At 36.1% G+C, this 27,998-nt stretch overlaps 1 protein-coding gene and 3 pseudogenes across 1 annotated transcript; 2 read left to right on the top strand and 2 right to left on the bottom strand.

The window, feature by feature from the left end:
- Window positions 1–201: 201 nt before the first annotated feature.
- On the bottom strand, window positions 202–6,847 carry LOC120175212 (annotated as a pseudogene).
- Window positions 6,848–8,117: 1,270 nt separating this feature from the next.
- On the top strand, window positions 8,118–13,408 carry LOC120175062 (annotated as a pseudogene).
- Window positions 13,409–18,848: 5,440 nt separating this feature from the next.
- Window positions 18,849–27,341, top strand: LOC120175211 (annotated as a pseudogene).
- LOC120175243 (probable histone-arginine methyltransferase 1.3) lies at window positions 19,855–24,887 on the bottom strand. The gene is made up of 16 exons (XM_039181912.1): window positions 24,573–24,887; window positions 24,134–24,204; window positions 23,808–23,910; window positions 23,573–23,716; window positions 23,259–23,362; window positions 23,059–23,157; window positions 22,891–22,960; window positions 22,572–22,668; window positions 22,117–22,171; window positions 21,462–21,545; window positions 21,166–21,243; window positions 20,734–20,837; window positions 20,482–20,654; window positions 20,252–20,403; window positions 19,959–20,150; window positions 19,855–19,919 (listed from the first exon to the last, which is right to left on the bottom strand). Exons 1-15 carry the CDS (start codon window positions 24,754–24,756, stop codon window positions 20,067–20,069), a joined length of 1,602 nt encoding a protein of 533 aa, XP_039037843.1. The 5' UTR covers window positions 24,757–24,887; the 3' UTR covers window positions 19,855–19,919; window positions 19,959–20,066.
- Window positions 27,342–27,998: the final 657 nt, after the last annotated feature.

Genomic DNA, 27,998 nt, shown 5'->3' with positions numbered 1-27,998 from the left:
TTTGAAAAAATTGGAAGTTTAGGTATTAAATGCGTAGTTTACCCAAAAATAATATAAAAACTTACTCAAAAACAATATTTTCACCAGTCTTTAAAACATGATCTCAAACTTCAAAATGTTCCAATTAAGTCTTTAAACTATATTGGCATCATATCAATAAGGTTTTTTATTGGTCTAGTCATAATCTTATATATATATATATAAAAACAAATATATACTAAGCTCTTTGATGTCTCAGTTTAGAGAGGGATCCATGCCTTGATGAACCCAGACTCTGTGCCACACAGAACCATGTCGTTTGCAGTGATAAGGCTTGTTATTTTGCTGCCTGCTGATACTCTCCCCACTTTCTGCTGTGTTCCCCGCCGCCATATCTGCTCGAAAACAGTACCCGAGCTAGAGTTTAAGCATCGATAACTATGTTCGAATTCGAGTCACATCGGTGGCATGTAACATACAAAAAAAGAACAAAATTTGGTTACCTGAAGACTGTTAGCTGATGAGCTGCAATTTAAGTATATGAAGTCCTCCACTACTTCCATTGCTAATATGTTTCTTGTTTTCTGTGGTTAGAATGACATCTGAGGCTCAGAGTTTCTTCTCCATTCCTGAAAACCGTGGCTCTTTAATTTCACTGTAACATGTTTTTGAATACATGAAATTATTCAAGATTCTTTACAGCTGCTTTGATCTCTCTCTGATTGATGGCTACTTGTTAAAGAAACCTCCTGGAAAGAGTCATGTTTCATGCATGTAACGTTGGGTTTTTCGATGTTTTCGAATCGGATTCGAGGATTGTTTTTATCGAACCTGAATGCTCGAATCGGCGCAGCCTGCGTAGATTCTTCCTTGAATGATCTTCATGCACTCGACACTTTTGGATTTGCAGACACTGTTGAATGTTCTTGATGAATCAAAAACCCGAACGAAGAATCATTTCTCTTAATTATATATGATATTATTGAAATTTTCATTTGTTACCTTAAGATGGCGCCTTTGAGTGATCACAAATATCATTTGACCATATGTCTCTAGCTTTTGAACTGATTCTTTTGTTGCTATAACTTCAATGTATTCCAACTTGTTTTGTACCATTTGTCACACCCGAGTCCGTGTTCGATTAGGCACTCGTGTACTCGTGTTACGACACTCGTAAGATACTTAGACTATTAGAACGGCACGGATTTAACTTACTCGGATGGTCTTATCAGCGGATCCACTTAAAAGGGTCTCTCCTGGTTCAAAGAGTGCAAAGCATGTCACAGAGTCCCTATGCTCCTTCACGTCCCATACCAGCGTTGGCTGATTGCCTTTTGATGTCCCATACCTGTTCAATCAAACAAGTTTCGGAGATTAGGCCATTGCCTCCGAAAAGTTCACTCATACGACACCGTAACGACATGTCGGAATCCGTTTTTTTGCACTTTGTTGTTAACATAGAATCTTTTCTTGAGTTGAAGTCGGTGGCCATACCTTAATTGAACCATCAGAGTATCCACCGAAGAGCATTCCCTTGTAGTATATAAGGGCATTTACAGCTCCACTGTATTTGTGACTAGCCTCTACGATTTGCGTATGAACGCTAGAAATATGCTGTTCTTGTTACCGAAACAACAAGTTGAACAGTTAGATTTTATGTAACTCGATATGTCCGATATGTGTCTCATTACTTCCATGACAAGTCTCATTTCACTGCATACCATGCCTTAGGATTTCCTCAAGAACACTAACCTATTTTTTAGGCAGGTAGAAGTCAGCTACTCTATGTAGTTCATCTGCCATCCAGATTACATTCGAAAATCTCTGAAGCGACACCCGTACACTCTCCGAGAAATGAATCAGTTTCTTCATCCCTGCATATTGGTAAAAGGCTTTGCAGTGAACACCGGATCTACGAATAGCTTGATGACAGAACTTCAGGGTACTAAAAAAGAGTTATTCTTCTGATTGTTGATTCAGATGCTGCAGTGGTGTGAATTTATTTAGCTAACTTGGTTCGAAATGTTCGATCGGAATGGTGTGATTGTCGGACGAGTACGCATATTCGCTGTAAGGAGATTACCTTTTCCAGAAGCATAGTTATAGACGCATAGGCATACTAGAAGTCTTTCTTCCAGGTCCATTCCTGGATTCAAAAATTTCTCAACTTCACCAAGTAAGATCTCACATGCCGAATATCTAAGGCTGTTTGAACATTTGGAAATTTCGCAACTGAGCCGGGCGATGGTCGTGAGGGTCTCTCGAGCAACCCTCTTTTTATCTGACTCTTTAGTCCCATTTGTAAAGCAACGAATGCTGGTTTACCGAACTCGGTGATGCTTCTTGCAATCTTGCTGCACGATGATTTGGTTACGGATCCTGCAAGTTATATAACATCCTTTGACATCTAAATATAATGTGGCTAAACTGCATTATCCTTTTAGGCATCTTACCAGCAGGTTTGGATCCAACCAATCGCAGTTCCTTATCATGTTCCGATGATTCAACGACGTTAAACCAGCCTTTTTCACCAGCCATGCTACTGTATGCGATTCCCCTGTCCAAGAATAAGTTCCACCAATATTTGACAGAATGAACGACGACAATAACTGCGAAGTACTTTCCTCCGTTGCTATCGACTGAAAAAGGACCTGCATAGCTTCCTCTCGGAACATACTTCTACCGTTCGAGTTTTCCTGCACGTTGAGCCATCAGATATGTAAAGGTATGCATAATTAGTACGATTTCGGGTCAAACATGTTTGAAAGTATGTTTTTGCTTGTTTAGACAACTTTCAAGTGAGGTATCTTAACGGTACATGATCGACTTTCATATGTCCAAAAATGCACATTATCAAACTTCATTCGTGTTAAAAATATCAGATTTGTCAGTAATGTTACCAGTATGTCTAATTGAACCAAAAGATTTGCTGCTAGAATTCGATAGTCGGCTCGGAAACAGCGAAGACAAACCACTAATACATTCATGATACTGATGCCTCCTTTCTGTATCTGCTGCAATAGGCTAATGGCTGATGACCTGAACAATATAAATTCATGTCTTTTATTCAGTTTTACATTTCGTATTACATATTAAATTATCGAAGTAATTGTACATACCGTGGAACTCGAAGGACTTCGTGAAAGAATTCAAGTGCCGGGATACATATTTTATGCATTGCCCATCAAACTTCATACGCTTCACAAGAATTGTAGCCAAAAAGAAATATGTTCTTCCAAGCTATGATCCCTTGCAACATCGACGAATCTGGATAGGACACTAGGCGAATTGATTGTTGCCAAGTGTGTGTTGTTTGTAGCATTGTCGAAAGCGGTTACCAGTACTTCGATAATCATCAACGATGCTGCGGGAGGTATAAGTGTAAGTGGTTTCGATGGCCTACATCTTGAACTTTCCGAGGTGCAAATGACGTCAACGAGAGTCGGCAAGAGCTCTAAAGTCTTTATTTCTGCAGCAGATGGCTTGATTAAGTATATAAGAGTAGTTGACTCTAGCACATTACATTTTAGTGCCCGTGCTAGATCACTTAACCGTAAACCCTTTTTCTTGATATCGTCTATGACCGATATATTCGCTGAAATGATGGTCGTTAGGACGGAAACTGATGCTCTTATCACTGTTTCCTCTTTGGAAGTCGAAACAGCTATCAGCAGTTGCTCCAGGATCATGTCCTTTAACATTGTGTACTTCACACCTTGTTTATTGTTCAAAATTCTGTAAATGGATGTGATTTCGAGTGCATAATCTTTCCCGGATTTCGAGTGCATAATCTTTCCCGGATTTCTCTAATCCATCGGAGAAACATAGTTTTGGAAACCACATTCTCAATTATTTCCATTAACTCACCCATGGAACCTTTTCGCCGGCAACATATATCAACATTTTCCCCTGCAGAAGTCCTCTCTTGCTTCATGTGAATCAAGCTTTTGCTCCTTCTATAGGTTCGTGCTATGTGTTCGAAGAGCTGGACTTTTCTAGCTCTGATCGTGCCTCGTCGACCCGAAGTGTGTTTATTTTCGTGTCCCTTATTCCTAGAATTGATAAATTTAAATCACTGATAGTTCTGAACAATCTATCTGTTGGATTCTCGGAAACGAGGAAACAGGACTGCTTCGTACTCTTTGGTCCGATATGCCATTACGAGGATCGATTTTCCTGTATAGGTAAGCAGAACTAAACAGAAGGTCTAAGAAAAATATTCATTCAGTTCAGCCTTAGCATTGAAAATAAATAAGATATAGCTATGTATGTCTACCGAACTGATCATATCTAGCTTGTTTCCGGCCATCCGAATCTATTCTAGCAATGTCGAACACCCCGGTGCTGTCCTCCATGCTCCCCTGATTCAGGAAGAGGTTGGTTAGACATAATGTGATTCTGCAATGCTATCCAGGCCGCGACGAAAAGCGAGCCAGAAAATCATAGGAAACAACTGAACAAAGAATATGCATATAGCCTGCAGTTATTATGTGCTTGAAATATCACCTCCGAGTATTCATCCTCGAAATAATGTGTATCGGATTGGGATTCATCCAGTACATCCTGCAGGCTTTTAATACTTTTGTTTCGGTTTAGCTGCATTCTCTGCGATTGTAACCTTCGAACGCAACCCTGGTCCTTTATAGCTTTACTACGAATTCGATCTTCATTATCTTTATTGATGCCGGAGTTTCATATGCCATGATGCTCTTAGTTACATCTTCTTGATGATCAAGTGGACGAACTTTGTCGAACTGTATCGGTTTTTGACACATGAAGCAAACAGAATTCAGTAAGTCCTATTCCGATGTTGATTCTAAGTCCACTCCAAAGGTTGCACCAATATATGAGAACAAAGGGACAGTGACATACCTTAAAATTAGACTGCTCATACATTTAACAGGATATCAATGAGGTGCTAAACGGAGCATTATAGTTTTAATATAACCCGAATTTTACGTGTAACCCGATACTGCATTTTCCGACTCTATTTTAAACCGAAAAACAGTAGCAAGGATGCCTAGTTGATGGATATTCAAGTTATCAATGCCATGTTTGCAGGCAACTTCTGGTGCTAAGTACTCTGCTAGAATATGCTGATTGAACCCGGACTACATATATTGACGAGACATAATCCAATAATCGGACACAATTATCATGTTATAAAGTATATCAGAAGAGAATTACCCGAATTTCATCGATCCGTAAACGGGTGACAGAATATCATTGCATTCATTCTGTAGTTGAGTTGTCTTCCCATGTAACATGACCCGGTAATACATTAACCAATGCTTGTATCTCCTCACCATCTGTCTTGTCGATTCGGCAAGGTTTCCCCAAGCAGAACCAGTGCTAGAAACCGATCTCAGTCTTCGGATTCCACCTATTTCTCGTCTATCGGAATCGGTGCGTGACAGGAAAAGGCTTTCGCAGAGTTCTTCCGAGGCGAATTTGGTTCGAACAAGCATCGGCGAGACTAGCAATGCTTGGAGATAATGCAAAGCAGCCTGCAATTGATCCTTCTGCAGATTCTTATTAACCGCTAGATAAAAGTAAGAGCAACAAACCAAATACTCATTGGTACCCCTGCAGTGGTTCCTTGTTCGTCAAGCAACGCAGGGACCTGAAGCATTTTCTCCGATTCCTTCAACCGATTCGATCTCTCTCCCCGTTCAAAATTTTACAATAAAGTTTTGAAAGAAATTTGAAAGTTTAGGTACTAAAACAGGTACTAAACGCGTTAAAATTTTAATGGTGTGGTACTAAAATGAAACAAAAACTAAATATTAAGTATGATTTCGAAACAAATTGAACGTTTAAGTATTAAAATAGACCAAAACTGATAATTTAGATACTAAATGTATAATTTACCCTAAAAATCTAATTAAGGTGATGATTAATTTTTTTAACATACAAAAACATTAAGACAAAAGCCTCAATTATTAATTGGTTTGATTAATGACATGCTGCCATACAAAAGTGCTTCCAATATAATATTTTTAGGTAATTAGCTAATTTTATAAAAAAAATATTTATACTTTGATTTTATATATATATGGATTATTATATTATGTATTGATAATAATTCTTTTTTGATGTAATTATTGTTATTTAATTTATTAAATTAAGTATTATAAAAATCAATTATAAGATAATTTAATTTAATTTATTTTTAATGATAAGTCTTTAATAAAGATCTTATGCTTTTAAGTTTAAGTTAAAGCAATGCTTTATTTAAAAGAAAAAGTGGTTTGCAAGTTAGGAGAAGTTAGGCTTGTAATGAAAAATATCCCTTTTTTTAGTTGGGTCCACCCTAAAGATCCAACCAACCAACAATCATATATATAATTGGAATGATAAAAAAAATTAAGGGTAAACTACGTATTTAGTACATAAAATATCAATTTTAGTACTTAAACTTTTATTTTATTTTCAAAATCATATATAGTGTTCACTTTTCATTTCATTTTAGTATACTGCCGTTAAAAACGCGTTAAATACTTAAACTATCCGTTTTGGTATGTTTTAGTACCTAAATTTTTATTTTTATTTTCAAAATCTAACATTAAATTTTGAATGGGGTATTAAAATGAAACAAAAACTAAAGTTTTTTTAACAACGAGTACTAAAATGAAACAAAACAAAACTTTATGTATGATTTTATAAATTTTGAAATTTTAATACTAAAATGCACTAAACTAATAGTTTAAGTACTAAACACATCATTTACTCAAAAATTAAATATTTAATATCATTCTATTTTTAAATTTACAGTATTCATTATTATTTTAATTTATTTTAATTGCACGAACCAACTTACCTGAGTGGTTAAAGGAACCAATTTATAGCAGGGTGATTGAGCATTCATTGTCAAATGATTGAGAGCACTTAGAACATATACTATCTTTAAAATCACCTTAACTTAATAAAAAAAATATTTTTGACATAAATAATAGAATAAATTACTTATTTGACACTTCATTTATTTTCATATTTTTATTTTGGTCACTCAATTTTTTCAAAAATAAACTTAATGTTATATTTTATTTCTATTTTGATACTCTGTCGACAATTTTGACCATTGACCAGATGAAAATAACGATGTGATATGAGATAATAATAATTTTAATCCCCATTAACTTACATGTACTATCAAATTGGTACTAATTTAAAATAATTTGATAAATCCTCAATATTAAAAAATCCAATCAATTTGGTACTCATTTTAATTTGAAATAATATAGTAATAATATATTATTAATTCAATAATAATTTTTAAATATAAAGGATTTATTAAATTATTTCAAATTAATACCAATTTCGATAGAATGTGTAAGTTTTGAGACTAAAACTGTTATAATAACATATCATATCATTATTTTCGTTTAGTCAACGGTTAAACTTAACGAAAATATACTAAAATATAAATAAAATATAACATTAAATATGATTTTTAAAAAAATAATTGAATGACCAAAATAAAAACGTATGAGTAGATGATTTATCAAATATATAATTTATTTATGAATTTTGAATTGTAAAAAAGAAAAAGAATTATTTAGAATTACATTAATATTAATTAAATTTTTTATATTAAATCAAAACTAATCACTTTTTAACATATATATTTTTTATTTGGTTTAATTGAGTATTAAATAAGATTATCTCTCAACTCTCCTTTACTCATTAAGTAGATTGTATTGTAGGGAAAATTACACAAATATGTCCTAAAATTATTAAAAGTTATAAAATGATCACTTCACTATTCATATAGTTCAAATTCGTCATTTTTATTTGAAAATTGACGATTATCTAAGCTATATGTTAATATGTTGACCGAGATATGATAAAATCATATTTTAATAATGTTTATTGACATTGTTGTTGTTTTCAAACACTGACTCGATGATATAACATTTTAACTATTTACTCAATGACTTAATATAAATGAATATTTAATCTATAAAATACAGCTCAAACGATTAATTTATTTATTTCACATGTATTTTTTTAATCATAACCTGCAGCTTTTTGTCGTAGTAAAAACCAAACACATTTAATTTTTGCAGACATTTTTTTTAAATTGATCCAAAGAACGAAAATAATAATTATATTTCATTTCATAAAAAAACTTAATTTTCTCTCAGTTCTCATCAAATTCTTTCAAATTCAACACTGATTTTTTTTTGCTTTTATAATTTTCTTTATCTTTCAGATCTGATAGTAGATCTTCAATCGCCGCCGGCAGTCTTCATTTTGTTAACACCTTATCTGGTAATTTTATTTATTTGTTTTTTCTTCTCTATATTGTTTAATGCTTGAATTTGAGTGACTTTTCTTCTTCTTCTTCTTCTTCTTCTTCTAGGATAGAGTTAAGGAATTGTGCACGAATTACTGGAACTGCATTTTCGAAGGAAATCCACTTTCATGTGCTTCTTCGAGTTTTTGAATTTTTATCCAACTTGTGAGTAAATTTTAGTTATACCTTATCTGAATTGTTTTTGACATCTGATAGTAAATTTTCTTTATGGATGTAGTGTAGGTAAACTGATTTTAAAAATTGGCTCCTCAAAGGCGATCGCAGCGCCACATCAGTGGCCAGATGCAGCAAAGCAAGGCTGCGGCGACGGCGTTTTACGATAACGCTGGCGGTGGCGGTTCCTTCAACAGTATGGGTCCCGCTGGCAGCGATACTGGCGATGCTGTTATGGCACGGTGGTTGCAGTCTGCTGGATTGCAGCATCTGGCATCTCCCTTGGCTACTACAGGCATCGACCAACGCCACCTTCCCAATCTCCTGATGCAGGTACCAATGTTCTGCCTTTTAATTACAGCATGCATTTATTTGTTTCTATGATTCTCTGTTCATTGCTTGATTCCGAGGCATGCAATTTGGGGTAGGTTAATGTATTTTTAACTGCTTTAAAATTACTTTAATTGCCATTTTTGATGAACTTATTTGGTGGAAATTGAAATACTAGCGGCTATTGCGTTTTAATTAGGGAAAATGTTTATGAAGTTTGTTCATTGTTCTTCACCTGGTTACTTGTCCTTTTTGCTATTTATATTCCACGCCTAATCGATGAATTGCTAATCTTTTCCTTTTGGTTTACATTAAGTTAAGGAAAAAACTTACTTTAGCATTGACGAGTGGGGTAATGTGAAGTTACTATTACATTTATGAAGGGTTATGGGGCAGAATCTGCAGAAGAGAAGCAGCGGCTCCTCAAATTAATGAGGAACCTCAATTTTAGTGGTGAATCTAGTTTGGAGCCATACACGCCGAGTACCCAAAGTGCAGGAGGGCAGGCTACATTTGATGGGTTATATTCTCCAGAGTTCAGGGGGGATTTTGGAGCTGGACTTTTGGATCTTCATGCTATCGATGATACAGAGCTTCTCTCTGAGGTATTGTTATAGTGCACTGAACATAACTTTTCCTGGGAGATTTGATTGATTGCTTGAAGTTAATATTGTTTACATCATGTGACATATTTTTCTTTCATTTTTGGGGAAAAATATTAAGATGTTTTTTGTTTCTTGATGTTATTCGGTTTTGATATTTGCTAAACTAAGTTAAAAGTTCACTTCAATTTGAGTTCCGCATAGATGCTTAGTATGTTTCTTTTCTGTCTGAAAATAAAATTTGATTTGATTTATTGGCAGCATGTTATTCAAGAACCTTTTGAACCATCACCATTCATGCCCAGTGTGAACAAAGCAGCTTTAAACGAATTTAATTTGACATCTAGCTGGCAGCAGAAAGAGCAAAGAATTGCAGATGCCTCTGCTTCACCATTCACTGCCAATGAAAAAGAAATCAGCACGAGGGAAAATAATGTTGCTAAGATTAAAGTTGTGGTATGTTACCTTGCCTTTGTGTTTTGCAGTATATGGGCTGAACACAATTGATGCATGCATGTTCATAGCACAGCTTTATACGTCTTGCTTTCTAAAGTTCCTGTGAAGCTTAATTTTTTTCTTGCATGTGGTATAAGGTACGTAAAAGACCATTAAACAAGAAAGAAATTTCTCGGAAAGAGGATGATATAGTAACTGTGAATGAGAATGCTTTAACGGTCCATGAACCCAAGTTAAAGGTTTGTATCTTATTCACAGAAGTTAATGTGATGTTACTATGTGCTCTTCTCAAACTAATATCTGCTTTGGTTGTTATGTGAAAGGTGGACTTGACGGCATATGTAGAGAAGCATGAATTCTGTTTTGATGCTGTTTTGGATGAGCATGTTACTAATGACGAGGTAAATATAGTAAAAATTTAATGCTTTTTTGCTATCTAAACATGATTTCTGTATAACATTGAGTATATTATGACCAAACTTTTCCTTCTCTTTGTTTAGTGTTTTGTTAGAGCAAAAGATTGATTTTTTTTCTCGTGTTTGCTTTAACAGGTTTATCGTGTTACTGTTGAGCCAATTATTCCCATAATTTTCAGCGAACAAAAGCCACTTGTTTTGCTTATGGGCAAACAGGTGCATGCAGTTTCTGACTTTTCCCCCATTATTCGTATGCTTGAAGCTTATTATTGTTAGAAGTTTTTTTAATATCAAAAGTTTACATGCATCTTGGATAGTGTCTAAGCATCTATCCCTTTCAGTTTCTTTTAAATATAGTTTTCACTGGAAGATTGAATTGGTAGGTTTTGATTCATTATTCGTACTCAAAACTTCTAGGTGAATTCTTTTTGGCTGTAAAACGTTTAAACTTCCCTTTGGCATTGTTTATATTTTCTATTCCATCATTTGAAATTTACTCATTTTCCCTTACACCTTACCAGGAATGGCTGCTTTGGTTTAGAAACATTGCTAGGCCCCAAATTCAAAGCTTTGGAAGAAATTAGATTCTGGAGGGAACTGAATTTTTTTGGTTAAATATGTACATGATATTTTAAACAGAATGGACACTATTTAGGAGATTTAGAATTACTAGTAGAAAGTTGATGCATATGATTGGGATTTGGAATCTCAAGATTGATGAGAGAACTAGTGCTAAAACAAAAATTCCTGATAAAGAAAAGAAAACACCATTCAAGACTAAAGAAATCACTTTAACCTAAGAGATGACGGTCATTTTCTTATTTCATTGGTTTTTCTTTTCTTGTTTCGGATCTCATTGTTTTGCAGTTTCTGTGGTATTGTTGCTAATTTCCAGTTCATGGTATATATTTTTGATTTCAGGTAGTGGTAAGACGTTCACAATGCAGCCATTACCTCTCAGAGCTGCCCAAGACCTTATTAGATTCTTGCATCAGCCAGTTTATTGCAGTCAGAGATTTAAATTGTGGCTTAGCTTTTTTGAGATATATGGTGGAAAACTCTTTGATCTTTTGAGTGATAGAAAGTATTTCCCTTTTCTTGCCCTACTTATTTATATTTGTGATCTATAAATCACATTTTTCAAACATACATGATTAATTATGATGTGTAGTAACTTTGAAGTGTCTGCTGGTTTGACATAGATCTATCATATACCAAGCCATTTGTCCTATGTCAATTACACATTCTCTTTTGATATGTATCCTGGTATCCATGTGGATGCATATATGTATTAGATCACTAAATGATATAAGTTTCTCCATAGGAAACTTTGCATGAGAGAAGATGGAAGACAACAAGTATGTATCGTTGGACTGCAAGAATTTGAGGTGTCAGACGTGCAAATTGTCAAGGAATACATTGAGAGAGGAAATGCTGCTAGAAGCACTGGATCTACCGGTGCAAATGAGGAGTCTTCAAGGTCACATGCTATTTTACAACTTGCCATCAAGAAACACCCTGAGATAAAGGACTCCAAGTGGAACAATGACGGGAATGAATCTAAAAGTGGGAAGGTTGTGGGAAAGATTTCTTTTATTGATCTTGCTGGCAGTGAAAGAGGTGCAGACACAACTGACAATGACCGGCAAACTAGGTACATTTGAATTTCTATGCAAGGGCAAAAAGTGTGGAGAAACCATTCCCAAGGCCTATATACGGTTTTTTTCTCCTTACCCGCTTTGTTTTTAGCTTGTGCTAAATATCACTAATTCCAATTCTTGCCAGGATTGAGGGTGCAGAAATTAATAAGAGCCTTCTGGCTCTTAAGGAGTGCATTCGTGCCCTGGACAATGATCAGATCCATATACCATTTCGTGGGAGCAAACTCACTGAAGTGCTCCGTGACTCTTTTGTTGGCAACTCAAGGACTGTTATGATCTCATGTATTTCTCCAAATGCAGGTTCATGTGAACACACTCTCAATACTTTGAGATATGCTGATAGGTATGCCTGTTTCCATAACGAGCCTCTACAAAAAGAACTTCCTCTGTAGTATTACATTGTGTTTTTCCACTCCAAATAAATATTATTGTTATTCGAATGAACAGGGTTAAAAGTCTTTCCAAAAGCGGTAATCCTAAAAAAGATCAGGCTGTTATTTCTGTACCGCCGAATAGTAAGGATGCTACTTCAGCATCTTCTCCTCCAACTACCGTGGAAGTAGAAGTTGTTTATGAGCAACAACAGGAAGCAAAAGTTGTTGATTCAAATCGAAGGGTTGTAGAAAAAGATGTTTATACTGTTGACTTTGACAAACGACCCTCAACGTTTTCGTCTAGTTACCCTTTGAATGGAAGGGAGGAAAGCGGACTATCTTCTGGCCCGACGGATAGGGAGAGATTCGAAGTGAATAATTCCTATGGTGGTTCTACAGAACGAGGTTATTCATCAAATTCTCAAAACTCAGAAGAGAAAGTGCAGAAGGTTTCACCGCCTCTCAGAAAAGTGACTAGAGAAGAAAAATCTGATAACCTGGTGAAGAACTTGGCTAAGAAAGATGGTGGACGATCTGATTTGTCGAGTACAAACTCTAGGCAGGCGAATGGTGCCAATTATAACAACGCAAATAATGGTGGACATAGGCAATATGATCCCAAGCTTCCTGATGAGAATATCAATGCAATACTTGAGGCAGGCCATCAGTGTGGTTAATTGTTTTTATCGTATTAGCCTATTAGGTGCTCCTTTCTGGATTTATTTCATTCTTTGTATACTTTTACAGGAGGAAGAGGCTCTTATTGCTGCTCACCGAAAAGAAATCGAGGATACAATGGAAATTGTTCGTGAAGTAAGTAAACTTGCACTTGATTACTGGTCAAATATTTTCAGTTTTAGCACTTATGCGACAGGGCACTTACATTTCAGGAAATGAAGCTTTTGGCAGAAGTGGACCAACCAGGTAGCCTCATTGACAATTATGTGAGCCAGCTAAACTTTGTGCTTTCACGCAAGGCTGCAGGTCTGGTCAGCCTTCAATCTCGCCTTGCCAGGTTCCAGCATCGATTGAAAGAGCAGGAGGTACTGAGCCGGAAGAGAGTTCCTCGTTAAGGTATCTGTTTGCTCCCTTGCATTACTGCATCAACCCGTCACATAATTCTCTCTCACATGCATGTAGACACACCAAAGTCTCGTGGAGAAGAAATTTGGTAATGCATAAACCTCAGCCGTCTCTTGCAGGTATCGATATTACTGCCACAACGATGGATGGCAATGAGAGTGCATACTTGTATGATCATTGAATTTGTCAAAAAATGTTTTTGTTTAAATAAATTTGATGTGTTCTTTTGTTTGACATGTGGGCTTTATGGCCTTTGTTGTTTACGCGTGACGAGAAATGTTTTTATATTCAAAATCGAATCGAGTGGTTGGATTATATTTTGAGTTCAAATCAGCCTTTACAAACGTAATAGGTAAAACTCAATGAAACGATGTGTTATGAAAATGAAACAAAACGGTTCTGTTTTTACTTGAATTTTGAAGAATCTCTCTTACCTTACCTTCTTCGTATAAACCCTTCATAAACTCTAAATTCTACGTTCTTCGGTACGCCATCGTCGGAATTGTATAAGAAATCTGTTGCTTTTGAGGGTAAGGTTAATAGTATTCAAGAAAACCCAAGTAGAATTCAAGGTGTAAAGGATGAAGTAGATGATGTTCGTTGCATCTTAGAGAGTGGTCCATGGGGACCCGACTTCGGAAATGCTGTCTTCACTCGATGGACTGATGGCTGGGAATAAGAAGTTCGATTGCCTGGAACAGGTTCTTGGAGAGACGAGTGTTGCAAGAGTTGGCCCGTCGAGCAATGCATTCATCGAGTTGGTTGCTAGTTGTTTCGAGTCTCGAAAGTTGAGAGAAGCCTTTGATATTATACAGACGATGCGGAAGTTCAAATTCTTATACCACTTTGGTTGGTGCTTTACCCGCTATGTTCGAAACTGATCTTATGCTTACTCTGGTCGGACACTTCTCATTAAGAAATATGTCTGTAAGAACCAGAAGTGTTCATCGACTTCAGTCTTCAACTCTGGAAAGAGCATAATCCGTCTCTTTGCCTGACTATTCCGAGTTTGCAATAGAAGCACTTTGCTTATCTTCAATCAAAGACCGCAAAGCCATCTCAACCTCGGGAAATGTTCGACCTGCATAAAGCTTAAGCTGCCCCTTGTTTTCTCCGGTGACACCCGGTGCCTCAGAAACCTGAAATTCTTCAGCTTGATCGATTTCTTCAGAGGGAGGCTCGAAAACGACGTCGTCGAGGGGTTTAGTATCGGCGGTGGATCTAAGGGGATTATGGGATTAGCTGGAGTGGAAGAAGGGACAGGTTTAGTGAGGATTTTGGGACGCAAATATTTTTACGCCTTTTGTGCTTCGAGGGAAATGGAGTGGAAATAGAGGAACAGAGGAGTGGCTTTAATGAAAGCTTGGGAACGGAGGAGACTGCGAGGGAGACCGCACCCGCCATGGATTTTCTCACTGGAGCTCGAAAGAGTTGGCTGACATACACGCAAAGAGATTAAGGAAATTTGATTTTTTTTGGCTTCACTACACCATTTCTCACTAGACTTTATTCTCTTTCCTATTTTGCTCACCATGCTTTCAGTTTTCTATTTTGCTCATCAAACTTTACAGATTGAATCATTTTACTCACTCTGTCGTTAACTCTCTAACGGTATAATGATGTGTCATTTTTTAATTATCTAATATAAAATAATTTAAAATATAAAGAGTAAATTACGCCATTCCTCATTGAACTTTACTCTCGCTTTTATTTTGCTGACCCAACTATAAAATAAAAACAGAAAGGTGGTCGGATGCCACTGTCGGCCTCCGTCGATTGTCGTAGATGGTGATCGTTCGGTCTCAAATTTCATAGGTTGCTTTGCATTGATACCTTGAGTCTGAATCCGACCTTCATTTCTCTGAATTTGCTTCAAAGTCCAAGAATTGTAGCTTCAAAGTCCAAGAATTATAGATTAAAAGTGAGGAAGCCGAAACATTTGAATCGAGACTAATGGATTTTGAGAAATTTTTGGTGAAACAATCACCAGATTTGGACTTATGGGGTCGAGATAAACCGACCCATGAATTTTGAGACTAAATAACCACCATCAACGACGGTAGAGGGAATGAAAAATGACGTGGTGGCCGATGGTGACAACCGATCACCTTATTTGCAAATTAGACAAAAAACAGGGGGAGGAACAACATCGTTTTGGTGTATATTTAAGTTTTTCAAAATGACGTCGTTTTGATGCTTGTGTCATGTCATAACACCGTTAAAATGTTAACGTCAGAGTGAGTAAAATGATTTAATCTGTAAAGTTCAATGAGAAAAATTAAAAAAAAATTAAAAATACAGTGAGTAAAATAGAAAAAAAATGTAAATTTCAATGAGAAATGATATAATTCACCCTATTTTCAGGCCGCAACTGAAGCCCAATGCAAGGCTTTGTTTTTTTTTTTTTCATTTTTTCTGGTTAGTTGGCCTAAACAAAGAAAAAAGTAGGGTTCAAGGAACTAAAGCCCAATCCAAAAACCCTAGAATAGTTATTACATCATCGCTTATATATTTTAAGATCTCCCTTTTCTTTTTCGATATGGGATTAACATTACTCACATTTTGTCACCATTTATAAGCTTCGAGACTTCCTTTTTTTTCCAATGTAAAATTCTAATTTTTTATACAATTATTAATGTTTAAATCATTAACAAACAAATAAGATGGAATGTAATAAAGACTTATTATAAAGATAACAAACATTTTAAATGTAATGTACTCTTCAAGCTTTAAATATCATTTAAAAGATCTACCATTTCATCGAAAAATTAATTTAATACATATAATATTTAGTTAATTATTTTTTAGACCAAGAGCACACATTTATATTCATATGTATTAAGGAAGAGGACCAGATATTTAGTATGTGGGTTATTGACTAAGAGGTCGGTAACGTGGGAGGCAGATGTGTTTTTCTATTTAGAAATTTAGTGACTATCAAGAAGGATAACGTGGGAGGCAATAAGACCAGCGCTGCTGTATGGATCAGAATGTTTGGGCTATCAAGAAGGATCACGTAAGGAAGATAGAGGCCGCAGAAATGAGAATGCTTCGATGGGTGTGTGGTAGGACTCTATGGGACATGACACCAAACTCTGCTATTAGGATGTCCTTGGGGGTGGTGCCTGTATCCGAAAAATTGAGGGAGGGAAGACTACGGTGGTTTGGGCATGTCCAAAGACGACAACCATCGAATGCGGTTAGGAGGGTAGAGTTGATTACAGTCGACGGTACCAGAAGGAGAGGTCGACCAAGGCAGAAATGGGAAGACTGCTTGAGATCTGATTTAAAGGATTTAGCCCTTACTGAGGACATGACCTCTGATAGGAAATTATGGCGACTTAAGACTAGGGTAGCCGAGTAGGGCGAGTCACATCCATTGGGTGTATCATCTTTGTCTTCTTTTAATGCCTTTGTAGTAATTTCATTACTTATACTTTTTATACGTTTCTGTCATTGGAATTAATGAAGGCCTAGAACTAAGGTAGCGGAGTAGTGTTGCCTTAGTTTATGTTTTAACCCATTTGACTTTACCCATTCTCGAAGCCTGCTATCGTTGAATTCCTTGTATATTGTTCTTCATGTTTCCTCTTTATAATTTTGGACGGGTCTTACTTTTCTGTTTATATGCAGATATTTTTACGCAGGGGTGTATTTGCAGGCATTACTTCCCATTACAGACGTGCATATGAAGACTGCATATGAAGATTGTCCAACTACGTATTTTATTTATTTATTTAAACATGCATTGTATTTTATCTTTATTTTTTATTTTTTGACTGCCGGAGGTCTTCCACGGAAGTTGCTCTCAACCTGGCGTTGGGGGATATCCTATTACCTTACCTCCCCTTACCACATTACATATGGGAATAGGGTTTTATTGTTGTTGTTAATTTAGTGACTAAAATGATAGATAAATTATATGTTAGGGACCAATAGTGTACTTCACCCTTATTATAATCGGTACTACCACAATCCAAGACTTTCTATGAAAGAAGGGACAACGGGGTAGAGGGTAGTGGGCATGTTCACTCAGTCGATAGAGACCAGAGGAGTCTAGAGAGTCCGAGGCCTCGGTCTTATCCCTCTTTCTTACATTCTTCTTTTGAACCTCCAATCCAATCAATCAACTTGTCTACGTGCTTATCGGCATTCGTTGCCACTTGGGCAGAGCTGTTTACCTCTTCTTCGACTCGAAATGAGATCCCATTTACTGGTTCAAGACAAACTCGAAAGGAATCCACTCTCACCTGGCTCTGACTCTGGGTCTCCCCCGATTAAGGAGAGACTCCAACTCCTATTCTGCTCCTTCCTGAGCCCACATCTCCATGTCCTATCGATGCTGATCTCTCCCCTAGCGAGGAACCGGAACCAACTAATGGATCCATGGAACCTCTTAGCTCGGAACCCCATATATTGCATCTCCAACTACAGGTAAGAAGCTCCATCCGAGGGCAGATAAGCCATCTCCGAGACCATTCCTGCGAATGAACTAATCCCTTTCGAAACCTCTTATCGAGACCCCATCTCTTGCTAACTATTCATCTGGTGGCGGCGAAGGGCGACTCCACCTGCTAAGCAGGAACTACCAAGCTTTCTATTCCCTTACAGCAAGCAAGCATTCCATCTTACTGTAATCCCTTCCTTCTTCTACTTGAAAAATTCCTCCCGAAGACCCTATTGGTTTGTAATCGATTCTTTATCAATGGGCCACCCTTTCTTTGAACCTTGTCAATGATCGAACTTAAAGATATGAACTGAGTGCCATTTGATGAGTAACTGAGAACAAAGGAGAGGGATATAGAAAGGATGAAGTAATGAAAGAGGAAGTCATTGCTAGTAGTAACGACTTGTTACGATCCATTGGTTCATATAGAATCCATGTCCTAGGTGCATCAAAAAACATTCTTTTCGCTAAGCGTATATAATAAAATAGAGTGAAAGGGTCCACCCCGAAACCAAGGGGGTACTAAGTACCCGTAAATTTTATTTTTGTTCTTTCTTCATTCATTATCTGTTTAGCAGCCATTGTTTTTCTCCAAAGAAAAAAAAACAAGATCTCGATTCCATGGACTCAAAGCCATCCAATGCCTCTGTTCCCTCAACAAAGGATACGCCAACAGGTTCTTTACTCATCCGAGCTCCTTTAACCGTTGATTCGGATTCCGAATACGATTCCATCGGTCTCGAAACAGAAAGCACCATCGGCGGCGATAGTGGTTTAAATAGTTTTGATGAGAACAACAGCGAGTTGGGGTTTCCTGAAGAAGGTGAGGGTTTTTTGAGCGGTAATGAGGAGTTCGACACTGTTTTTGAAAGAGTGAGGACTTTGGGTGAGACCCAGAGAGGGGAATTTCATTGGGAGGTGAGAATGATGGTGGGGTTAATCAAAGTTACAAAATGTATGTGGCTAACAAAGATGATGACGATGATGTTGGGGATTTGGAGAGGGTGGAGAATAATTCAATGGTGGATTTGGAATCCTCCCTCCGTTTGACGGAGACAACCCCACTTACCGGTACTGGTTTTTGGATTCTGCTTCACAGCTTCTCACTAGTCCAGTTTTGGATCCACAGGCTTGGGATCATGATATCGAGTATGACGGTGTTAGCCTTGAAAGTAGTCTTGCTATAGCTGGTTATTTCCCTGGCGCATTTGCCGTTCAAATCACAAAGGATAAAAGAGAATTCAACGTTCACTTGGATTCCTCAGTTTGTGCAAAACATGGAGAGAATAGGTCAACAATGGCTGGATTCGAGATCCAGACTGTCAGAAAACAGCTTGCTTACATCTCAAGGGGCGAAACAAAATTCAAAAATTTCAAAACAAACCAAACGACCGCTGGTTTATCGGTTACTTTACTGGGTGAAAATGTGGCCACCGGACTTAAGATCGTCGATCAGATTGCAGGAGGAAAACGCTTGCTTTTGGCTGGAAGTGCTGGGACTATGAGATCCCAAGGCAATACGGCATATGGAGCCAATATTGAAATCCGGCTAAAGGATGAGGATTTTCCCATCGAGCAAAATCAGACCTCATTCGGATTTAGTGAAATGGAAGCGAGATCTGGGTGTAACGGCCAACTTACAGTCACAATTATCTATCGGACGAAGTTCTTCAATGGCAGTTCGTGTCGGATTGAACAACAAGCAGAGTGGACAAATCAGTATCAAAACAATCAGCTCGTATCAGTTACACATAGCACTGGTTTCTCTTGTTCCGATTGCAGCCTCCATCATTGGGATGGTCTATCCTGGCTCTGATTTTAAAAGTTCTGCATATTTCATTACAGTAGTGGTGCAGCTTTGAACTTTAAAGGTGCTAAATTTTGTTTAGTTTAGCAAACTTAGTAGGGTGTTTTGTGCTGAAACTTCAATGAAATAGAACCTACTCATTCAATGGTGTTGAGCAACTTTATACATTATGTAAATTACTCGAATCTGCTTGATTAAGGTCACTTACCTCCAAAAATGAACATGGTTTGATTATTAAACTGGTTAAATCATATGATAAAAAAGTCATACAAGATCCCAAACATTCACTCAAATAATAATAATAATAATAATAATAATAATAATAATAATAATAATAATAATAATAATGAATCATGTCAGATTCTACTTTACAGGGATCAAAAGCCACATGCCTGTTAGAATCTTTGTTGGCTGAAGTTCAAATATTTTTTTCATCACTTATTGGAGCTGAGCTCCCGACTTTTCTAATGGCTGCTGCAACAACTCTGGTTCCTCCAAGTCGTCGGTGTGGATCATTATATCCTATTGAAATGCAAGCGTATTATTATCTTTCGATTCGGTTCAGAATCGCAATGTTCGAGATGCATGCAATGCACTCCTGAAAACCATTAATAAGTGGATACCTGAGCCTGCAGTAGCTGATGCGGTTGCTGCTCTTGTGCCATTGTGTAGGGTTGGGGCTGTGACATTCTGTAATAAGGCTCCTTGAGGTCGAGTTTGCATGATGAGGTTTGAAGAATTCCTCCTTGTTCAGCTCCGGGCCCCCACATTTTAGCTATAAGATGTTAATACATGCTTCGTTAGAGAAATAAAACCGCAAATTAGAAACACAGAAACCAAGCTCGAAACCAACCTGACAATGTTAGATATATGGTATAACTTTGAGCGTTATGGGCAATCATGTGAAGTCGGCCTGTAATTTCTTGCCCGGCCATTACGTAAATTGGCTGAGCAAGAACACATCGTATCTGGTACCAGTGGGTTGTAGGAGCACCAGGGGCAGTGGTTAGCCATCTTTGCACAGAGCTGTTTTGTAAAACATTTTGACAAAGTAAAGATCGAATGAAACCGTGGACCGATGAAAATGTAAAATTGAAAATATTACCTCCCATTAAACAGGACATCGAACCAACATGCCAACCCATGCACTCTAGTCCCGACAGATGCGATGAACTTCAATGGAATATCTATTTCATACAAGTCCTCTTCCTGAAAAAAGATGAACATCATGTTGACTACACGTTTAACTAATAACCATCTAGCGTGGTACTGTTTTCAGAGAAATGAACTCTAAATCAAACAGCTTTGATCAACTTTAAAAAATATTGCATGATTCAGAAAAATGGTCCTAATATCCCATGGATATTAATGTCAACCTACAAAACAATGGTATATGATGCATGGCAACCTTGTCTAGGAAAATCGTGACGTGAAAAACAAATGTTAAACAGAACTTTGATTCAAGAAATACACCATGGAATTTACTTGAAGTGTTGAATATTTTAATAAGAGGAATGAGTCAATGACTCGTTCATACCTTTACGTCATTGAAGTCAATTACGTGGGACATTGGAGGAGACACCAATAATCTTGGATCAAAAGCATCCACCACAGGCTGATATGAAAGCAAAAGGCATTGCATTAAAATTTGGTTGAAACAGAATGCAATGTTAATGGAGTAACCAAAAACATGTGAAGGAAGACTGGTACGACAACTGCCGAAGAAATTTTATAGGCAAGTATTGAGAGAACACCTAAACCTTGCATTCTACTGACGGTTTTGTAGTTCACATTTTCGGTCTACAAATGCATGTGATTGTGTATAAAACAAACCTGAGAGAAATATCCCTGGAATGCAGACCCATATAATGGTGTGAGATCAACACCATAGTAGTTTTGTTGCTGCCAGAAAAGAGCCTGCAAGTTTTTGCAGGTTAGGGGGAACAGGAAAATGTAGATATAATACAAAATTAAATGGAACAGGACAGGAAAATTGATAGCAAATCTAGGAATGCCGAACGGATTTGGAACACTATCTCAGCTGTATAATTTATGACATGCACATTGAAATGAAAACACCGGGGTTGAATGAAAGCAAGCATTACCAAGCATACATAAATAAAATATTGTGACGGAGTTTCTGGTTGCAAACCATAAGCATACAGTTTAATGACACTGCAGATCAGCACTCGAAAACCTAAGCATCTTTCACATTCTTTTGTATTTTCTTTAAACAGCTTCCAAAATTTGTGAAACCCATAAGGTTGCTTTTTTTTAAAGAAAAATACAAAACCTTGGAAATATATGACATGGTTCATACAACAAACAATAACTTTCTAAGCAATTCTCTTAATGAGTCCGGAGTAAGAAAAGATTCATGTGAACAAGTCGTGAGATGTTTTAGATCAACGTTCTTCAAAGACGCATAATTTTAGGAATGTATAAAAGATGCATATATTACTCCAGTAAAATAGTGTCAAATGCATACCTTATTTGCAATTTCAACAAATAAATATTCGTCACTAAAAGGCGCCATATGTATCCTACAAGGTTAAGATGGCGTGAGGCTAACCCAAGGAAAAAACCTTAAGCATTTTACAGGTCAATGATCAAAACATAAATCAATGAAATTAACAACACGGACACTACATAGCCCGAAGACAAGAGGGAGGAAAGTAACATGTTAAATAAAAAAACTAAAATTAATATCCCAGAGGTACCATATGATGAAGGCATGACAACAATAATAAAATGGCTTAAATTAGTTTTAGCATTAACATTCCGTTAAAAAACTAGTAAAATAAGTTCACAGACCAGGGAAGTAAAATTCAAATCTTTATTTAAAGTGATAGTCCCAAAAGCATGGGAATAACATTATCTGTAAATAAAAGAACATTTTTAGATTACTCGAGAAACAAAAGGATTCAATGGTGTAGCTTTTACCTTCCTATTGAAGGAAACATTTTTCCATTGGGCACAAGAAACCGATCTCTTGCAATTATGTAGGATTCCAACATTCTCTCATTAACTAATAAGGTGCCTGCAAGTAAAAAATAATATATATATAATTAAAGAATCTTTGCTTCAATGAAAACTAAGTAGCTAGCGATATACACAAAATAATTCCATCACATCTTCAAAGCATTTTTATCTTTTGGCTGAAAAAAAAGGTCATCTCCGTGGAATAAAGCATAGAAGCAAGGATTAGTGAAGCATCATTGTAAACATAATGACAAAAGCAAAGCCTCACACACCAACATACCCATTGGTTCAGAGATCAGAATATCTGCTTTCTCGGGCAACTCAACTTCCTCAACTTTACCTTTGATTACCTATATTTTACATGGCATTTTATAACCAAAAAAGAAAGAAAACAGATCAGCCTGGAAACAACAGAGAATAGAAACAAAATGAAAGTGCAAGCACATACAGTAATCCGCTGCCCTAACGTGGGATTCCCAGCAATAAGTCTGCGAGCGTATTCTGCCATTTCAGAAGCTTCAACAGCATAAACATGCTTTGCACCAGCCTAACGGGGAAAATAAAAAAGAATTTGGGCATCAATCTACAAACAGCAGGAAAAGTAATAGCAAATATGAGGTAAAAAACGGACCAAAAGGTTGAGATTACCTGTGCAGCAAATAATGACAAAATACCACTACCAGCACCAACATCAACCACCACCCTACCTGTAAAATCTGCACGGTTCTCTATTACAGCAGCATAATAGGTTCCTAGAAAAAAAAGCAGTCAAATAATAATCAGCACATGAAATTATTGGCCTATAGTTAAAGTTATGTTTTGACAAATTTATTTTGTATGTTGATCATACATGTGGCATAGAATCTAAAAACATGACGTATGTATGTTGTTAGCATTGTCTACAAAGTGAACTTGTAACATAAAATAAAAGGAAACACTGAAACATAGCTCTGTTATATAACCTGTCCTCACATAATCCTGTAACATATTTTGCTGGTGTAGCAACTGTCCATAATAGTGGAAATACATTTTAGCAGAAGAAGGTTCAATTTTATTGTCAAACTTGCTTCTAACAGAAGAAATGGTTCCATTTGGTAAATTTGATCCTGTAAAAGAAGGGAAAAGAAGAAGAAGGATCAAATAAAAGCCTATATAGCAGTCAGTTTTATTTGCATGATTCATATCTAAAATTATAACCTTGAGTAAAATCTTCATTCTGCCATTGCTCAAATGCAGAATGGAAGTCCCTGCTCTCCTCCTCGTTTCTAAACCGGATCGTGACTCCCCGTGAATACAATTTCTGGTACAAAAGAAATAGCACAAAAAGATATGTAACATCAGACACATTAAAATCATACAACTAAGCAGAATTTTCACACACACACACACACCAAAACAAACACATTTAACCACTTACCAGCATTTTACCATGAACTCGAGATTAAAAAGACCGAAACATATGCATTCCTTCTATTGTTTTCGATTCCGAGAACATAAGGCAAAAGCTGAAATGATATTATTACCTCTTTGTTACTATCAGAACTTTCGCAAATGCAAAGCGACTGAACAGGTCCCAACTTAAGAAGCTGAAAACAATAAAAGAAAAGGACCAACCTCAACCATATTACACTCTTTGTATCGGTCAATGATTAAAAGTTATACTTCAAAAGTTGTAAATTTCAAGAATTCAAACACCAATTCCACTTCACTGTGCTTAAAAAACGACCCAATATACAGAAGCTTAGTCATTTTGAAGCAAATTCAATACCAAAAAGGGGGGTAATTTCATAATCATGTGCACATCTTCAATGCCAGAGAAAAAAAATAAAGTTTCTATGTTCTTCTTTGTTAAGAGGATAAACAAAAATCTACCCAATATTTATCACCCCTTTCTTTACCCTGGCAGCACATTCTCATTTTATCGAGAACCAAACAGCTCTCTGTTTCTCTTACCTGAGAGTTTTCCTAGATTGAAATCGAAGCCATTCGAATCTTGGAAAAATCGAAGCTCTGCAACTCCACGATCAGCACTGAAGCGAGCAAGAACTGGCGTTGACGAGAACGAAGCCGGTGAAGAAGACAGTTCGTAAACTGCCGCCAAAGTGAACTCCGAGCGTTTGGGTTTTAGCCCAGCTGAAGCCTCCATTATATTAATATGTTAAATATACAAAAAATAAACAAAGAATACAAATAGAAACCTATCGAATATATTTCAAAATTAGGGTTTTTGTCAAAGAAAGGAATATAATTGAGAGAGAGAGAGAGTGAAAGCAAAGCTTTAGAGAGCCGCCATCGAGTAAGAGAAAGAACAAAGACAGTAGCTTTAAGCTGATTTATTATGGAGGCAGAACAAAAAGGCTGTTTTATTCTTAGTTTAATTCTTATCAGTCCTTATACTCTGAGAACTTTTACAATTTAATCCTTTTCCAGTTCAAAAGAATTGCTCCATTTTTGTTAGAAATTGAAATTTTATTGGGGGTATTTTGGTACCTGAACTTTATTCACTTTTCTGTTTCAGTCATTATACTTTAAATCTTTTCAATTTTCTTATTAAACTTAATATATTATCCGTTTCCTCACTAAAAGCGTTATAAATTAGCTTTTATATTTTCACAAAACGACGTCGTTTTGTGAAAAATTTATTTTTTTAAAATTTGCACCGTTTTAATGCCATTAAGTAGTTAACGGTGAAGTGACCAAAAAATTTCAATATATTAAATTCAGTAAGAAAATTGAAAACTTTTAAAGTTTAGTGAGCAAAATAAGAGAGAATAAAATTTAGTGATGAAATTTATAATTTACCCATTTTATTGATATGTAAACTTTTAAAATCAAGAAAGTTATAGAGGCCCAGTATTGGGAACACAAGCCCAAAGTACACTTACCTTGGAAAAAACATTTCTTATATAAGGCTCTAATCAAATTATTCTTTGAACTGAGGTGTTTACTACAGTGACATCATTGGTCGCCAAATGCTCCATAAGTTGCTAAGTGCTCCTTGCGACAAAGTCTCCAATGTTGCAATAATTCTTCTCTTTTCCCTCATTGTTGCAGCTCTTCGACCATGGAGGTCGCCGTGTGCTCCTGGAGACCTATGAAGATCACTGTAGCAATCACCCTACTTAAACAAATAATTATTCGACTGCACTATGTGAAGAATTTTTTTTCTCATTACATTATTAAAACGCTTTTGCCCCCAAAATACTATATATTATATATCATACAAAACGGGTAAAACGATTTCTTAGACCCTAATTTTAAAATTGGATAAATTAGTTTTGACAAAAAGGTATATGAAACCTTCTTCCTTCAAAGAAAAAAAAAACAATATGATTTTCGAATTAGAAAACAAATTTAATGTAATCATTTAATCAACGTTTTTTTATTATTGATTGTTATTATACTGTCATGATAATTTATAACGCTAACATGATAATTCATAGTACTAATGTGATTTTCTATAATGACCGATGGTATGACTAGGGATGGCAATGAGTCGAGTTAGAGTTGGGTTTTTGGTCAACCCAACCTGACCCGAAAATCTGTATCTCATCCGAACTCGATCAGACCCGAATAGTTTTTAACTTACATCCGACCCAACTCAGAAAATATATATCATCCAGCCGATTCTGACCCGACCCGATTTTTTAGAGTATAAATCCGATCCGGTATAAATTAAAGATTTGATTATTCATGTGATAAATTAATTATTCATGTGATTTAATTATTCATGTGATTCTATTTTGTGATTTAAAAATTATGTATTTAGTGATTTAATAGATGATCAAACACCCCCTAAGATGCCAAATAAAGATATGATAAATTATGTATTTAGTGATTTAATTATTCATGTGATTCTATTTTGATCACCTAGTTATTTTTTAAATTATATTTAACATTAAGTTTTGATTTCATTTTGGTCGCCTATCATTATAAAATTAACGATAATGCTAACGTGTCATCATAAAATAATAGATGATCAAAATGAAATCAAATTTATTCCAAAAAAATTAATAATTCATAAAACATGAATATCATATTTCATTTTTTTTAATTTGCACGTCGTTTATTTATTTAATCAGTCAGTTACCTGTCCATAAACAACAAACACTGAACCGATATTTTGAAAGATCATCATAATTGAATTTATTTTTTTGGTTCATATTATTTTTTAGACCATTTTACTTTCCAGTGTTTTAAGTTTTAGTTAAAATAACATCCGTTAAATGAAAATTATTAGTTGACGAACGTTATATAATTTTTTTTCATGTGTTTAGTTAATAGTGTGACACATGTCATATTTTAAGTGATATGACATATGTACATTATTAATTAAATATATGTGAAAATATTAATTAATTAACGATTTCTATCTAAAAGGGTTATTTTGAAGAAAAAAATAAAATATTAAGAAAAGCTAAAATTATCATTTATACACAAAATTATGGCAAAAAAATGAATCATAGGCCCTGTACTTTTGAAGGAAAATCAATATGACCCTCATATTATTTTTCTCTCAATGTGATCTTCCAACTCAAAAAATAAATCCAATATTACCTTTTGACCAACGTTTTTTCGTCGTTGACCGTTACAGTACTGATGTGGCAGTTCACGGTGTTGACTTGACAATCCACGATGCTGATATGATCTAAAGTAACAGATTAATGTGGTTGATGACATGGTAAACTCACTAAATTGATAACTCAAACATGGCAAATAGACTATATTTCAATGATGAAAAACGTTGGTAAAAAACGATCGATAATATATTATTTTTAATTTTAGAAGAAAAAGCCAAAATTTCAAACCTTAGGACATTCATAATAATCCAAAATCGTTGTAGCCAACTAATTAGCTACCCATGTTCCTAATTTTAAAACAAATAAACTATCATTTTCATTAACAAGGACAACTCTTTCAAGCATCCTACTCCCCTTCACGTAGTATTTATAAATAGGACCAAATTGAAAAGTTTCGATCATCAGCACGAAATACCAACACCTCAGTCAAAGAAAAAATGTCAGCTCCGACATTCATTCTCTCAATTCTTCTTCTTCTTCAGCTCCTCTTTGCCTCCCTGACCTCCGCCGCAAATGGCAGTTGGCAACTCCTACAAAAAAGCATCGGCATCTCAGCCATGCACATGCAGCTCCTTAGAAACGACCGTGTGATTATGTTCGATAGAACCGACTTCGGGCCATCAAATTTGCCACTTCCCGGAGGGAAGTGCCGCAATGATCCAACTGACACGGCGCTCAAAGTGGACTGCACGGCTCATTCAGTCGAGTACGATGTTTATTCAGGGCTCTTACGGTCCAAACCGATGTTTGGTGCTCCTCAGACAGCATCATGCGCGACGGTTACTTGGTCCAAACCGGTGGTTTCAAC

Source organism: Hibiscus syriacus, unplaced genomic scaffold (genome assembly GCF_006381635.1).
Source record: "Hibiscus syriacus cultivar Baekdansim isolate YM2019G1 unplaced genomic scaffold, ASM638163v2 tig00112159_pilon, whole genome shotgun sequence".
Classification (NCBI taxonomy): Eukaryota; Viridiplantae; Streptophyta; class Magnoliopsida; order Malvales; family Malvaceae; genus Hibiscus; species Hibiscus syriacus.
This window is presented reverse-complemented; position numbering and strand designations above follow the sequence as displayed.